At 38.8% G+C, this 16,870-nt stretch overlaps 1 protein-coding gene across 1 annotated transcript; it reads right to left on the reverse strand.

Annotated features, from left to right (window-relative positions):
* Positions 1-5,308: 5,308 nt before the first annotated feature.
* On the reverse strand, positions 5,309-6,660 carry LOC134202845 (Golgi-associated plant pathogenesis-related protein 1-like; the record flags this gene model as incomplete). The annotated part of the gene is made up of 2 exons (XM_062677829.1): positions 5,309-6,116; positions 6,188-6,660. Coding segments are annotated over 2 exons (787 nt in total), but the record flags the coding sequence as incomplete, so codon positions are not given.
* Positions 6,661-16,870: the final 10,210 nt, after the last annotated feature.

A 16,870-nucleotide genomic window follows, 5' to 3' on the forward strand; every position in this document is an offset into this window, starting at 1 on the left:
GTGATAAAATGGAGAAATGGTAATTTCGATGCTATCATGTTAGTAAATATGGCGGGGTATCGATGCCAGACTTTATTTTTTTATATTTTATTATTTTATTGTATCTTTGTTTGAATTAGCTACCTTTTGTGTCAAGTTATTTATTAACCTTTGAGGGGTTTAGTTATTACCTTTTTTCATTTTCGTAGAAAACGTATCACTAGTCTTAAAATTTTTCTAAAATTTGGATTGTTTTTACACTGACTTTTCTGTTTTTATTTTCTTGGGAGTCATTACATTTTCTTCTCAGTCGTTGTGACAGACGGCAATATTAGAAAAACGGAATCAAAATAAAAAGGAAAAATTGCTAAATGATTAAGGACAAGCATTCCGAAATCCAAAACTTCAAGGGCACCCCATTCAAAATGGGAGCCACGCACAACTGTCATTTATATTATTCCAGCTTTGCTGCATCGCAGCATGCGTGTAATAATAAAAATGACAGTTGTGCGTGGCTTCCGTTTCGAATGGGGTGTTCTTGAGAACGCGAATTCATTTAGTTATGGGAAATCAACTCTGTACACAAGCTCTGTGGACTGTCAAAAAAGTAAGGTTAAGACAAGATATAGCATCTATAGTTAGTTGCAGCTTTCCACTTGAAAATTCTTAAAAAATTTCCTTTCCCTTCCATTTGTTTCTTAATCGGATGGAGGTAGACGAAGTAAGCAAATAAACTCAACTCACTAACAGTGGAATGAATATGAAATTCGTTCTCCACAAGTCTCTTCTAGTTGACAAAATTTAGAACGCATTCATATGTAGGGTAATCACTTTCATTTAGCAATGAATGAATCTAATGGGCTATCACTGCGGGCTGCTTGAACCGAGCGGTGAGTAGTTTGTTTGGCCTTACTCCTGAAGGTGCTATGCGTTCATCATCAGTTCTCCCTGATGGAAGTAAAAGCATAGATAGGGTATCTGTTCCTATATCAATAACAATAAGGCAATGCGCATATGAGATGCATTGCTTTCTCACCCAATAATCAAGAAACATGATAATAATTATGCTCGGCTCATGTAATTTTTAATTGAAAACAATTTAGTAACTTCAAAAATGAAATTTTCATCACATTATAGAAGTATTTTGCTGAAAAACATCATCACCGCTATGCAACTATTTCAATAACATTCAAAAACAGTTCTCGCTTAACTTTCCAAAAGGACCTAAGTAACATTTTTTTCATGAATTAATTTGAGTACTGCAATCAAAAGCTTTCATGTTGTTCTGTTGATTGCGCTATTCAAATTAATTCATGAAAAAAATGTTACTTAGGACCTTTTGAAAAGTTAAGCGAGAGTTAATCCTATGCATGTACATATATCAATAATACTGTTTCCAACATAAAATACGCGCACTATTACTTGTGTGTATACGTAACGATATGATTGCAGTGATGCCGAATTCTTCAATGTTTTGTATTTGAGTTGAAATATAATTACAAAATTGCTGTTTTTGTTGCAGTTTTCCATCTTATCAGTTCAATTTTGTGTTTGTAATAATTTATCTTTTCGATATAATTTATTTTACAAACATACATAAGAGTTGAATTTCACAGTGAAAGTTCATTCAAGCGCTTTGAAATAAAAATCTAGGTCGGCAACCCTTCACGGAAGAAAAAAAATTCCCAAAATTGAATATTTTTAAACTTACTTTTGAGTTATTTTTTCTCTTCTCTTTCATCCACTCTTTCTTTTGTTGTCAAAAACAAAAGAGCCAAACAATCCAACGACGCCAGTTCAATGCGGGAAGCCAATTTTGAGTTTTATTACCTGAGGTCGAAATTGAGTGAATTAAACTTACATTTGGGTAAATAAATTTTCCGTTGGGTACTTTTTTAACATGGGAGTAAAGGCAAACTACTTCGACCCTACTTACTCAATTTTGGCTTCCCGTGCGGATGTTCGAGGTTGGGTGAATTAAACTCACTATTGGGTAGTTTATTTCTTCCGTGTTGAGAGTACTGCAAGCCATGTAAACAGTTTGGAATACGGACAAGGATAATTTAGAGACGTTGTTCGAAATAAACCTATATCAAACTATAGGAAATCGCGTTGGTTTTTAAAATATAATTATATTCATAGTGAAAATGTGATGTGCTTTATGTGCTGTGAAGTGAATTTTGAAGGGAAAGAATTGTTTTAGCTTAAAATTGAGTGGAAAACAACGGCATGGAAACAGATGAATCTGCTAGTAGCAATCGAGCAGTGCATCAAACCATCAGTTCAGAGGTAGGAAAATGAAAATAAAAGCGCTTTATAATTTTATCTTTTAATAATTTGATTTTTGTGAATTAAAACATTACTTAAACAAAATTTGGAATAATATTCCAAACATTCAAGAATGTGTTTCATCCATTATTGTGTACATACGATGTGAGCAATTGTAAATTAATTGATTTTTTATTTGGTTTATCGACGGTTGTGATTAATATACGGGCTGTTATTAATATGGGAACAGATACCCTATTTGGTTTTTGATTCTTGCCTAAAATATTGAATTTGTTTGAATCATATTTTGGAGCTCTTTTGAAGAATCAATGAAAAAACGGGACAAATTGAGGAAACGGGACTGTCCCGTTAAATACGGTACGTATGGTAAGCCTATCCAGCCACCAAAGGCAATCGCGGATCAATCACACTCATCCATATTTATTATCTTTCCTCAAGCACGTGCTTTCTGTTGTAGCCCACAGTATCGAGTTTTTGTTCACCAGCCGATTGCTACAACGACTCAAATAGATTGGGCCAAAGGGTAGTAGCCAAAGTATAGTAAATTGGGCCAAAGTGTAGTAGCGCTCGGGCGTCGACTTTGTCCCGCACACTGAAAGGAAAATATGTGACGGATCGCCGTCATGTTCCCACCGGTATGCAGTGGTTTTTTTTCTGCATATTTCATAATAAGGGGGCCCTCCTTAGCCGTGCGGTAAGATGCGCGGCTACAAAGCAAGACCATGCTGAGGGTGGTTGGGTTCGATTCCCGGTGCCGGTCTAGGCAATTTTCGGATTGGAAATTGTCTCGACTTCCCTGGGCATAAAAGTATCATCGTGTTAGCCTCATGATATACGAATGCAAAAATGGTAACCTGGCTTAGAAACCTCGCAGTTAATAACTGTGGAAGTGCTTAATGAACATTAAGCTGCGAGGCGGCTCTGTCCCAGTGTGGGGATGTAATGCCAAGAAGAAAAAGAATTTATATTAAATATTCTATCTACCTATCTCAAATGAAAAAAAAAAAAATGCAAGATTCCTCCAAGGATTTCGATGAGAATTCTTTAGTGATTCCGACGGAAATGTTGCAGAGATTCCGACGAGAATCTCCAGAGATTTCGAAGGGAATCCTTCAAGCATACCGAAGGGATTCTTGACGAATTCTGACGGCAATGTTCCTGGGATTCCAAATCCTCCCGGGATGTCGTCGGAAATTTTTCAGGGATTACGACGGGAATATTGCAGGGATTCCGACGAGAATATTCAAGGGATACTTTATCCTCCAGCTAAGTTCCCGGGATTTCGACACGAATGTTCCAAAAAATGATTCAATGTTACAGGGATTCCAAAGAGAATGTTCTAGACATTTCGAATGGAATCTCTCAGGAATTCCGACAGGAATGTTCCAAGAGTTCCTACGGGAATATTCTAGAGATTTCGTTGGATATTCTGAATTCCGACGTGAATGTTACAGGGATTTCGTAGGCAATGTTCCAGGGATGTAGAAGCAAATCGTAGAAGGATTCCAAAGCAATCTATTGAGAGGTCCTGATGCAAATCGTCGGAAGGGACTTCGAATTAATCCTCCAGGAATTCCGAAAAGAATCCTCCAGCGATTCCGAAGCAAATCGTTGAGGGATTCCGAAGCAAATCATCGAAGGATTTTGAAGCAAATCGTCGAATAATTCTGAAGCAATTCGTCGAGGGATTCCGATCGTCTTGAGATTCCGAAGCAATTCGTCGAAGTAAATAAATCGTCAAAGAATTCCGAAGTAAATCTCCGAACAATTTCGAAACAAATCCTCGAACGATTCCAGAAGAATTCCGAAGCAAATCAATGAGAGATTCTGAAGCAAATCCTCCTTGGATTATGAAGGGTGTCCCCTACAGATTTCCAAGGGTATCACTTAACGAAACCGAAAGGCATCCAGTGTGAATTCTTTTGGATTCCAGTTGAAATGATCCGATGGTTCTGAAAGGAATTCTTCGGATTCTGTTGGGAATTCCTCTCGGATTCTAATGAGATTCTGATGGGAATTGTGAAGAATATCATGCTGCCAGGCAAGCGGAGTCTGCTGGAAAACTGTCATTCCAGTCCGTGATGGATGACCACATGTTTTTGACTGCTGGCGAAGTACTGCGATTGCTTTGATTGATATTTTGGTGGGTCTCCGTTTTTGTTCATATCAAGTTTACTTTGATGTCAATTAGATACACGGTTAGATGATTTTACCCATTAATGTGTACTCTGTTATTGTTGATATTATTCCCACCGTGAAAAATTCACCCAATTTCTTGAAAAAGTGCCTGTACCCATTAAAATGGGGAGAGTCGTCGTAGGCGCTAACTTTTTATTAAATTTTGGAATCGAATGATACTGTACACATTAAAAGATATAAAGCACCGATCTCGTCGCCTTACATGTGCGTTGAAAAAACCTTAAATACAAACAAATCAAACTCCTTTCCATTGAGAAAGGATGATCCTATAGGAGCTGTGAGATATAATCCAGGAAGACCCCCTTCTACATCCTCCCGAAACAGTTTGGAAAAATGTTACTCATATGGCATGCTACATTTTGCGAATGTATACAGAGATTATAAGTGAATAGATTCAATTATTGACTTTTGCACTAAGCTGTGAAGCAGTAGTGTTGCCTTGCCAGCAAAGCCAAAGCAAATATACGAATTTACATGAAAAAATAAAATAAACGGAATCATGATAAATTTTTACTAATGGATTGGTTTCGTCTAATAATTTTTATATAAGCCATTTAATTATAGAACAGTCATATTAAATTCCGTTTCATGGGAATTGTAACATATCTTTTGCATTTATGTTTATGCCCGTGCGTGTGTTTTCTATTGCCGTCTGTCATTTTACATTTCACATGCGTCGATTATATTTTTCTTACTTATCTTTTGCATTGATTTTATTAGTCCAAATCAGCTATCCATACTCTTACAACGACATATTCACAACGACAAGCAGTCTAATGAGTTTTATCATGATTTATTTCGTACTACACATTAATCGTAAAATGTTATGCTTGTTGCGCTTTTCCTGTAATTTGCTACTGATTGCTCTACAATTTCGGTCGAACGGAAGATGATTGATTGACTTACTGATCCATGATGGAGCGAAAGACGTATGATCGGTTATGCATTTCGGTGTCGTGGGAGGCGATCAGTTTCCAGTTTTCGCGAGGTTGATTTCACTGCGATGATATTGCTACAGTTCTAATTTGGTAGAAGCTAAAGGTTACGATTAGCGGAAGCTTTATTCCCTATTGACTATTTCACTATTTGGCCTGTTTGGTTTTGGATTTTTGCTATAGATTTACAGTTTCGAGAATCGATTGATGTCCCTAGCGATAATGATTGAAGCTCGTTGTTGTGATGATCTGATTGACGCGAACACGAACTAAAAGCTGTTGTGCGGCTGTACACGCTCTGTTGGGATAGTCTCTTTAAAAACGATGAAATCCATGCGGTTAGTCTGCGGCTTAGGAAGTATCTTATATGTTACATAATGGAACACCGTTTCTTATTTACTCAGTGGGAAGCACTCAGATTTTCCAGGTCCTTGCTTGAGGGTGGTCGCGACAGGTGGGGATCATCGGTGGCCACGATGGGTGGCAGAACATTCTGCCGGAACTCGCCCATCACGTTGCCGGCCGGATAGTAATACGCCACCACAAACAGTTTGCCCGTTTTGGAAATGGATTTGCTGACACCGAAGTACTTGCTCGCCCGCCACACCATCTGACTGAAGTGCCCGGTGTTAACGTTGGTGTGCAGCAGGTGACTCTCTTTAAAGTAGTCATACCGTCGGTTGGTACTGTACCAGTAAGTGGCAACCTCTTGACCTAATCAGTTTTACAAACCCCATTTCAGATTATGTTTAATATACAAATGCTTCAGTGTAATTTTTACTTACCGGAAAGATCCGTCAGCAACGAGTTTGCCGGACAGCAGAAAATATTCTGCCCATATGTGGCACCGCTCTGGTAGTACAACTCATTCGTACTGGCCAGATGGTTAGCCCATGCGGAAGCGTACTCGCACAGCTCGGAAGAGATACTCAAAGCGGGCGCTCCGTGTCGCATCCGGTATTCGTTGTGCCAGCACAAACACTCGAAGATGAAATCCTTATCCATGACCACCTTCACTTTCGGGGATTCCTCCCCACCGTCGTTAGTGCCATTCTTTTGCCGATCCTTGCGGTCCGGCGTCGACTGGCCCAGCGATTTGGGCAGTAGCGGGCGGTTGTCCAGCTGGTCCTGGGTTTGCCCGGTGTCATTAAAGTTGATGTCATCCAAATTGGTGGCGGTGTTGTTTCTGCGAGGCGCCTTGTTCAGATCGACTGCGGCAACCCGTTTCCGAAGGTTGGCCATGACGATGGCTTCCTCCCTGGGGGAAAAGAAAAACATCGTACATTGCAGTGGCAGTAGTTTTTTTTCCTCAAATATTGTTTCTTTGTGTTGAGAATATTTCTTGAAAAGCAGCCAAAAACGATGGGAGCAAAAACAATTAACTATTTCGAATGTGCATCTTCGTGACTAAAGCTTCTAATTGAAATTGTCCCCCCCTATACGATTCATTTGACCATTCTGGAGCGCTTTTAATTATATTAAAGTGCTTTTTGGTGTTTCTCGTGCAGCAAAGCAGAAGCAAAAGGTTTTAGGACGTTTCATTCCAAAAGCGAACATCTAATGATGAAGTTTCTCATATAGGAGAACTATTCCTTTAGATGATGACGGATGACGGTCACACATTCAACTCACAAAAGAAAGTTTTTTTTGCTAACAGGCGTTCTTATAGCTGAAAAAATCACAAAACAAGCCCTTTGTTTCTTGTTATTCTTTCTTTTTTGTTAATATAGGATAAGTAAGAGACCTATGTGATGAAGATAATGAATATTTATTATCAATAATTATAATTAATTGAGATTTCATTGGCTTTACATGTGGGGCAAGCCGAGAGTGATCACACAAAATACTTCCAAAGGAAGATGTTCATCCAAATCCGTCGTTAATCGGCCCTCACGAAAACCTGCCTGGTATTCGCCGACGAACGACTCTTCAATCTGTTGAACAGAATACGGAACATAATTTTGTACGCCGAAATAAGGAGGGTTATTCCTCGATAATTGGTGCACTCCAGTCTGTGCCTTCTCACAAAGAGTGGGTAAATGAGGCCGTCCAACCAGCGGCCGTCCCTTCTTGGTCATTTTACATGACGGGGGATGGCGCTGTCTTTTCCCGGACGCCATTGACAGTCTTATAAAATGCATATTGTGTTGCTCCATTCTTTCTTGCACCTCACTAAAGACTTGTTCTTCATACTGTTTTTTCTTCCATACTTTTTTTCTTCAGCTGCTCCTTGTACCGATCTCTATTCAACCGGGTACCCGATACTAACATTCGGCTTCTGGTTGCGTTCTTCTTGTCAATTTCTGACACTCCCCATCGAACCAAACTGTCCTGGGTAGCCTCTGTGCAGTGCCTATCACTTCTCGTACTGTTGTGCTCACCGCTCCATGGATCGACTCCCATACTGGCGTAGTCTGAGAAAGTGACGCAAGCGCCAAATTACAAAATACAAGTTTGCCATTTTTCTGTTAAAAAGCTCGATGAATACTACACGTTATCACCATTTTTGGAAATTGGCGTATACGCCACTTTTCAAGATTACGGCAGCATAGATCGTTGATGTTTTTGCTTACGTTGATTGCACTTATCTGTTCGTTGAGCTTCTGGCGGTACTCAGCCGATACTATTTCCACCGACAATCGCTGGATATTGTAACGCATCGTTCGCTGGGATCTTTCGTTCGATACCCTTGACAACCGTGATCGAATTTTACTGACAAAGAGGCAGTGATCAGTCAATGTGATCAGGGTCAATGTTCGGAGCTCTGAATACCCGCAAATCGATAACACCTGAGAAATGCTGCCCATCTACCAGATCATGGTCAATCTGATTGCAAGTTTCACCATTTCGTTTCTTCCGTGCATACCGCTCCCTATCGATTAGGACGAAAAAAGTCCTCTTTGCCGACCTGAGCGTTAGCATCTCCGATAACGTTTTTCACGTCATAAGCTTTATCAAGATATTCATAAAACGTGTCCTTCAAGTCGTCGGTTTTATTGTTTGTCGGTGCGTAGATATTGATCAATCTGTAATTGAAGAAATTTCCCCGTATCCTCAACACACAGATCCGTTTGCTAATGGGTTTCCACTAGAGGTGTGCGCCGGTCCGACATTTGGCGGCGGCGGCGTGACTCGACGTGGCGTTTTTTTATTACGTTTATTAATATATTTTTTTGCTTTTTTTCGGGATATTTTCAAAACTTTAACGGACGAATTTATGTAGAAATTATTTTCGGATTTTCCACGTAAAGTATTTTGAAGTTTCGAGAATTCTTTGGAAGTGTTTTTTTTTCTAAACTTTTTAGCATTTTCACGAGAAATTCTTCCAAATTTATTCGCAAAAAGTTCGGAATATCCACGGAATAACCTTGTTGAATTGCTGTTGAGTATTCTTCGAGAAAGAAAATTCTTCATAATTGTAGGAGATTGCCACTGGTAGAAGGGATATTTCAACTAGTTTTTTCAACGTTGACTTTCTCATCATAGATAAATTAAAACGACTAGTTTGGCATATCCAAAGATAAAACAAAAAAAAAACTTCAGAACGTCCACGGGAGACTCTAAGGAGTTTTCACGAGAAATTCTCCGAAATTTCCACGACATTTTTTTAAGAATCTTCGTGGAGATTGTTCAAATGAAGATTTAAACAAAAAAATCTTTGTATTTCAACGGAAATTGCTCGGAATTTTTAAAGAATTTCTACTGTAAATACTGCGTATTGTTCTTAAGTAATTCTTGGGAAATTCAATTTGCCGAAAGCTACATACAGTCAAACTTGTAATTTGGCCGAAAAAGCCGTTTTTTTCTAACAGGTCGTTTGGCCGAATAGGTCATCAATCCGAACATGCCATTTGGCTTAAATGATTTTTTGAGAGAGGGGGCCATTTGGCCCAAAATGTAATTTAGTCCGACGGGTCTTACGGCCAAATGTCAATGACTAAAAGAGTAATATGGTCAAAAATATCCAACCGTTTGGCCAAATGACATTTACGGTGAAATGGTCTTTTTGTCAAACGACCATTGAACAAAATTTTTTAACCTCTCTACTTTTTAAGCTGATGCAGGCCTCAAACCAAAAGTCATCTAGCCAAACTCCATTGAGTCGATTTGGACGTTCATGCGAAACTGTTATCAGGTCGAAAATGGTTGGACCAAAAATGTAGTTTGACTGACCGCCTTCGGGAGTGACAATGGGTCAATGCTCTCACCGGCAGTCTGAAGATCGTTCAAAAAGGTCTCTTATATTTTAGTCTTCTTGCCCTCAGATACATTCAATCTATTCTACAAGCATTCTAAGTACTTCAAACAGTGACCCATTCTCTTTCTCTTTAATTTGACTCATTGTCACCCCAGACGCCGGTAGCAAAGGGAAATTCGGCTTAACTGGTAATTTAGCTTAATACTATTTAGTCAAACTACATTTTCGGCCAAACGGCATTTTCAGACAAATGACCTGTTAGGGCAAACCACTTCTTCGGTCAAATTACCAGTTCAGCGAAATGCCCCTTTCGACTGTATGTCGCTGTCGACCAAACTACATATTCAAACCAATAACAGTTTCAGATAAACGTTCAAATCGGCATAATGGAACTTGGCTAAATGGCTTTTGATTTGAAGGCCAGTATCTACTTAAAGTAGAGAGGTTTACGTAATTTTGTTCAATGGTCTTTTGACAAAAAGGCCATTTCGCCAAACGAGTGGACATTTTTTTTATCATATCAACCTGTTCAGTAATGGACATTTGGTCGTATGACCTATGGTCCAAATAACATTTTCGTCCAAATGGCCCATTCTGTCAAACGACCATTTCTGCCGGACGACCTGTTAATGCAAATGGCTTTTTCGAAAAAAAACTCAGTTCAAACGTATTTCGCTTTTGACCGATGGATTTTTTCAAGAATTTCTTATGGACAAGATGAAGAATTTCCTGTACAAACCCAAAGAAATTCCTTTAAAACTCAGAACATTGTTCTTTGAAATCCAAAGAAGTTTTTGTTGAAATCGACATTTTGAACAATCTTCCTCGGAAACTCTGAAAAGTTTTCCATGGAAATTTAGGAGAATTTCTCGTGAAAGTTCCAGAAAGTTTTCCGTGAAAACTCCTAAGAGTCTCAGGCAAATATCCACCGGAAGGATTTTCTGTTTTGAAGTTGGCTATGCCAAACTAGCCGTCTTCATTAATCTAAACTGAGAAAACCAACAATAAAACATCCCTTCTACCAGTAACAATCTTCTACTATAATGAAGAACTTTCTGTATAAATTTCGAAGAATACTCAACAAAAACTTAACAGGAAATTTCCGTGGATATTCCTGTTATTTTCCTGTAGTTATTTGGAACAACTTCCCTTGAAAATTCTGAAAAGATTCTCATGTAATATCTGAAGGTATTTCAGCTGATATTCCAAACAATATTCCTTAGGAATTCTTAAAAGCTCCCGAAATTTCAAAGTAGTTCCCGTGCAAAGTCCGAAAATATTTTTCAAGTGAATATTCTATAAAAACCTAAAGAACTTTCAAGGGAAGTTCATCAGATTTTTTCGATGAGAATCAAAAGAATCTCTCGTTAATGTCTTGAAAATAGTCAAAATGACTAATTCAGCCAAATGACACTTTCGGCCGAACATCCAATGTGGCCAAATGGCCCTTCTGCCAAACAACTATTTTGGCCAATGAGCATTTTCGGCTAACTCGTTTTTTTTCAGCCAAAGGAACTGTTCGACCAAATGATATTTTCGGCCAAAATATCTTTAAGCTAGATTTTTGTGGGCTTCTACCAAATGGTCCATTCGGTAAAACGACTTATTCGGTCAAAGAACTTCCAGTCTTGTGGGATTCTGCCGAACGACCCTTTTCCGTTCAAAAATTCTTCAAAATAAAACCGCAAATTATATAAAATTTTCAAGGAAATATTTGGTATCTTTACGAAAAAATCTCTGGAGTTATGTTGTAGGGATCAATAAGGAAATTCTACGGAAATTCCACTGAATATTCGAAATTTCTGAAAATTTTGTGAGTACTTCACATTTGGATCGGCGTAGAAAATTATAGCTCAGCGGCTTGACAAATCGGCGGTGCGCCGATACAAAAATATCGGCTGCGGCGGCGTGCTAAAAACTGTTGGCGGCGGCGGCGTGGCGTGGTGGCGCACACCTCTAGTTTCCACCACATTACTCACTTCATATGCTTGCCCATCACCACGAAACCAACTCCAGGCTCCGTATTTCCGCCGACACTGTGATAAATGTTATATTTAAATGCCGTGTTGGTCATGAGATCCACTACTCTGAATTCACTTTCTCCAGATCTACCTTACCAAACTTCTTGTATGGCGGCCACGTTCGCTCCAACTTTCTGCAGTTCACGAGCCAGAAGACTCATACGTTAAGGTATATTTAGGGTCCTGCCATTTCAGGTACCGAGTTTCCAACCATAATCCTTATTTTGTTGCCGGGTCGTTTTCTTTTTCTTCTTTCTATATTTTTTGTGGTATTTGTGGCTTCAGTAAACTACCTTACCGGGGTCGTGTTACCTACATCGCACTGGTGGGGCTGCCACCTTAGGTAATACTGAGTACTGACGCGATACAGCGTTCCGTATTCGCTGGATCCCCGGAAGACACTGTTTGAACTGCACCTTCTGGTGGACAGACGCTCGGGACGTAGCTTCTCACTGGAGAAGGGTCGTTTGGCCGAAACCCATTTGGCCGAATGCCAATAAATCGAACAAACCATTAGGCCGAAACTCATCTGGCCGAAAGTCGTTTGGCCAAAGAGGTTATTTGGCCGGATAGGTCATTTTGCCGAATTGGACAGTTGTCCGAATAGGACATTTGGCTGAATACGACAGTTGGCTGAATACGACATTTGGCCAAACAGATCATTTGGCCGAGCAGGACATTTGGCCGAATCGATTATTTGAAAAGTGAGAAATGAGGTGTGAAAAGTGAGACTTCTCACAGTGAGAAATGAGAAATTAGTAGTAAGACGTCTCACTTCTCACTAACTACTAACTTCGTACTTCTCACTTTTACAGTGAGGAATAAGACATACGTCTCACTACTCATTTCTCATCTCTAACTGTAAAAAGTGAGAAGTGATTAGTGACATGGCTTACTTCTCATTTCGCACGGCTCAGTGAAAAGTGAGAAATGAGGATTAAGACGTTTCACTTTATACAGTGAGAAGAGAGAAATGGGGAATGAGAAGTGAGACGTCTCACTACTCATTTCTCATTTCTCACTGCTCACTGTAATAAGTGAGAAGTGAGTAGTAAGATGTCTCGCTACTCACTTTCCATAGGGAAAAATGAGAAATAAGGTGTGAGAAGTGAAACGTCTCTCTTCTTACTCCTTATTTCTCACTTCTCACTGTAAACTGTGAGAAGCGCGAAGGAAGTAGTAAGACGTCCCACAGCCCACTTCGCACAAACCACTTCACAGTGAGAAGTGGGAAATAAGTAGTGAGAAGTGAGACATCTCACTTTTTACACCTCATTTCTCACTTTTCAAATGACCTATTCGGCCAAATGACATGTTCTGTTAAATGACCTGTTTGGCCATATGACCTATTCGACCAAATGACCTATTCGGTCAAATGACCTTTTCGGCCAAATGTCCTATTCGGCCAAAAGATCTATTCGGCCAAATGATCTATTCGGCCAAATGAGTTATTCGGCCAAATGACCTATTCGGCCAAATGACCTAGTCGGCCAAATTATATATTCGGCCAAATGACCTATTCGGCCGTATGACGTATTCGGAGAAATGACCTATCCGGCCAAATCACGTATTCGGCCAAACAACTTTCGACCTAGTGGCCTTCGGCCAAACGGCCCTTCCCCGTTTTTATCTGCAGATATGTATTTCGTTTCTTAATTTGAAATTTCTTCTGTGCTCTGATATCGACTTTGATAATTTTATAATCCTTTGCTCTGTTAATCAGAAAACTGTCTTTCTTTTCTCAGCAATATTACTGGATCTCTGAAAAAAAACATGCTTGCTGAAATTCGGTCTATCACACACAAAAACGTGCTATGATATCGGCAAAATCGTGTGTAGGAAAAAGATTTAAAATATAATTTATCTTTTCCAAACATATTTTTCATAGTAGTTTTCTTGACCTGATTTGAGGTAGACTGACTAACAAGTTTAAATTCGGAGACGAGCCAGCCTAGGGCTGAAAGTCTCCTTAATAAAGACACAAAAGAAGTTCAAATAATGATAAAAAAATTACAAATAATTTGAAGAGTTGCATATGAAGTAGATCGCATTAAAATTGATTGAGAGTCTGACGCTAGAATTTCTTTGCATGAGATATTTCAACAGCAAAATATTACTTGCGATCCCGAGCAAGGTCGGATACTTTCAATTAGCTAAACATAAATAGCAATTCTCTTAAAAAGTTTTGTGTTTCTTGACGTTGTAATCTAATCCACTTAAGTAAAGAGCCGAGTATAAATGGATTCGGTAAAAAATCCGATAACGTTTGTGAGATGCATTACTGTAATAACTTTCTTCTCAGGCGTTAGTACATTATCACCACTAGTTGGTGGTTCAGAAACAATAAATTGTTTTTCACGCGATAGCTAAGTAGGTTAATCGCTTAGTCGGGATTTGTACAGTACATACGAAACTAAAGAAATATAGAACTGATGTAAGATATTTCCACCAAAGCTACAACTTTGAACAACAAAATACGCTCCTATTTATATTGTTTCTCTTCAAGCAAAACACATTTTCATTTTCTCGTCCACCCAAAGCGGGTAAATAATGCCAGATTTATATTCGCCATTGGAAAATGCACAGTTTGTGTGTTTCGTTTCCGAACACAGCGTAGCGAGTTGCTCCTGACTGTAACGAGAATTCGATTGCCTGCATAATGGATATACGTGGGACACCCTCTTGAGTGCAATGGGAAAATATTGCACATCCAGAGCTTCATTTGTTATTGCAGTCGAATAGAATCGGAAGCTGGAAAATTATGCTTCTTTGCGATTGGCTTCGCTCAATGTTTGTACACAGCTGCTCCCCACGTACCGTACGCGTTGTAAGGTTTGTGCCTTGGAAACATTCTCGGGGAATGATAAAAGCATGTTTTTATTCCAAAAGCAAGAAGTGTTTTAAATAGCAAATCAAGGTGTGAGATGACCACTGATGAATAATTGTTTTACTTGAAAGGTCAATCGTTTTGCACAGAGAAAAGTGATTAAGATTAGATGAAACTGATACCATATTCGCACTGCAGCCTGAATAATATACTCAAAATTAGTCCATCTAAATAAAACTAAAAATCGAGTACATAGGTAGGTATGCATATCTTTTTCAAATGGTTATCTTAGACTCGACGCGTGGTGCAAACATTATGACTCGCACAATAATGTGATAATGATGAAAAAAGAAACAGAAAACGACTCGATTGGGAGGATTGAGGAAATCGAGTGACACAGCGTCTTCCAGTTGTCCTCGTGGGATTTTATGCTACACGATTCCCACCAGTCTGTCGATGTGAAATGGGGTGGGTTTGAATTCTGCAAAATTTGTATTGGGTATGCGGGAGATGGTGAACTTGGGAAAATAATACGGTTATGTTTATTTATTTGGAGTGCTTTATCCATGTTTCATAGAGTCTGCAAATCGGTGGTAGGTGAAGTTATGGGACGAGTTTGACGAGGGTTGACAAATAGCGAAATGTTGACAAGTTACTTGAGCAAAATCTGTGTCATATTATTTTTCTGTCTCGGTGGGGAACCTGTTTTTATTTGTGTTTTTATTCATGTGGTAAGTTTGCTTTGCTAAGAAATAGAACGATATATGAAGCATGAAAATGATTTATGTGTTTGCAGCTTTCGAATTGATTTATAAGAGTTGGATGCATCAATTGGCAATATCTCAACATGAAGTCAAAGCTTGAGAAGGTATCTTCATTGTGTTTTATTCTATCATGAATGTAATTGGATAATTTCATTCAAGATTGTTTTGTTTTTGTAAAATTCAGGGTTTTCAGTTGAATTTTTGTTATTTGTGCTCCGATAAAATGGGCGGTGATTAATCAGGGTGAAATCGACACCTATCGGAACAAGTAAAAAAAAGGTCGTTTTTTATCACAAGAAACTTTTGACAGGCGAGGAAGACTATCGCCTATTGCGCGTGAGAGAGAATCGTTATTGTGAAACGGTCAGCTTAAAGATGCCTTGCTGACGAAAGAAGCTTGTTTAGGTCAGCTAACACAGCCGCCAGCCCGCGCTTGACACAAATGAATAAGAAAAGGAAGGAGGGGAGGATGGGGTAAACCCGGCCCCTTAAGCATTTGGTTCAATTAAACATAATGGGAAGCTCAAACTTATGTAATCTGCATACAGAATCTTTCTTTAAGTCATTATCTAGCATATGTATGCATTGTAAACATTAAAGTTTGATGATTTTAACATACGGGAAACTGGACGCACATGATCCCCACGTTTTATTTCGGATGTTTCTTGGTGTAATATGCTTAAATCTATACGATTCAAGATGGACTTGCTTTTATCGCTCTCATCTGCGGAGGGCAAAAAAAAAGTAACGCAACCCAATTTGCGTTTGTGTGGTGAGGTAAACCACGACGAAACATCCTTCGACAGGTGCCAACAAATTGAATTCGGTCGAGAATGTCCTGCAGTTTCGCAAACGACAATGCCTGTGAACTTTAGAAATCCCTAAATCTCTTCTTTACTGGTAATAGTTTATGTGTGTGGTTGTTTCTGTGCAGCAGGGTTTATTCATGGGCTATGTCTATACTTTTAATCACATTTGGTGCGGAGATCAGGCACCAGAGATTTATGGTATCTGCAGAAACAATAAACAGGAACAACATATATTTCAAATCGAAGACATACTATATCGGCGAGTAGCTTTGCTTTTCATTCCAAATGTATGGCACATTTATTCGACAAATCGGTTTATGTAAGTTATTTTATAGGACATTTTTAGTTTCTATGTTTGTCATTTCATTATCTAATAGGAATAGTAACGTTCTATATGCAATTGAAATTGTTAGGGAGGCAATGTGCCTAGGATGTAACGTTAGCTCATTACGCAAATTTTTCACAATAACTGGGGCACTTATTGCTAAATTACATCTTACGATTTTCATTTGTAACAGCACATTGAAATAACTTACATTACGGCTTTTACGGGTTGGGTTTCATTTCTTCATTCTACTTTCATTCATCTTTCTATCGTATTTTCTTTCCCTTTCCCTATTCTTTTTTCTCACTTCTTACTTCTCACTTCTCATTTCTTCATTTTCAATCAGATTCTTACTTCTTACTTCATACTTCACATTTATCATTTCTCACTCCTCACTTTCATTTCTCATTTTTCACTTCTCATTTCTTATATCACACTTTGTTCAAATTTATTTTCGTATTTTTTTTATAGTTATGTAGAAGTTCATCACGTCTTACTTCACGTTTCTTATTCCTCACTTCTTA

This window comes from Armigeres subalbatus, unplaced genomic scaffold (assembly GCF_024139115.2).
Source record: "Armigeres subalbatus isolate Guangzhou_Male unplaced genomic scaffold, GZ_Asu_2 Contig1462, whole genome shotgun sequence".
Classification (NCBI taxonomy): Eukaryota; Metazoa; Arthropoda; class Insecta; order Diptera; family Culicidae; genus Armigeres; species Armigeres subalbatus.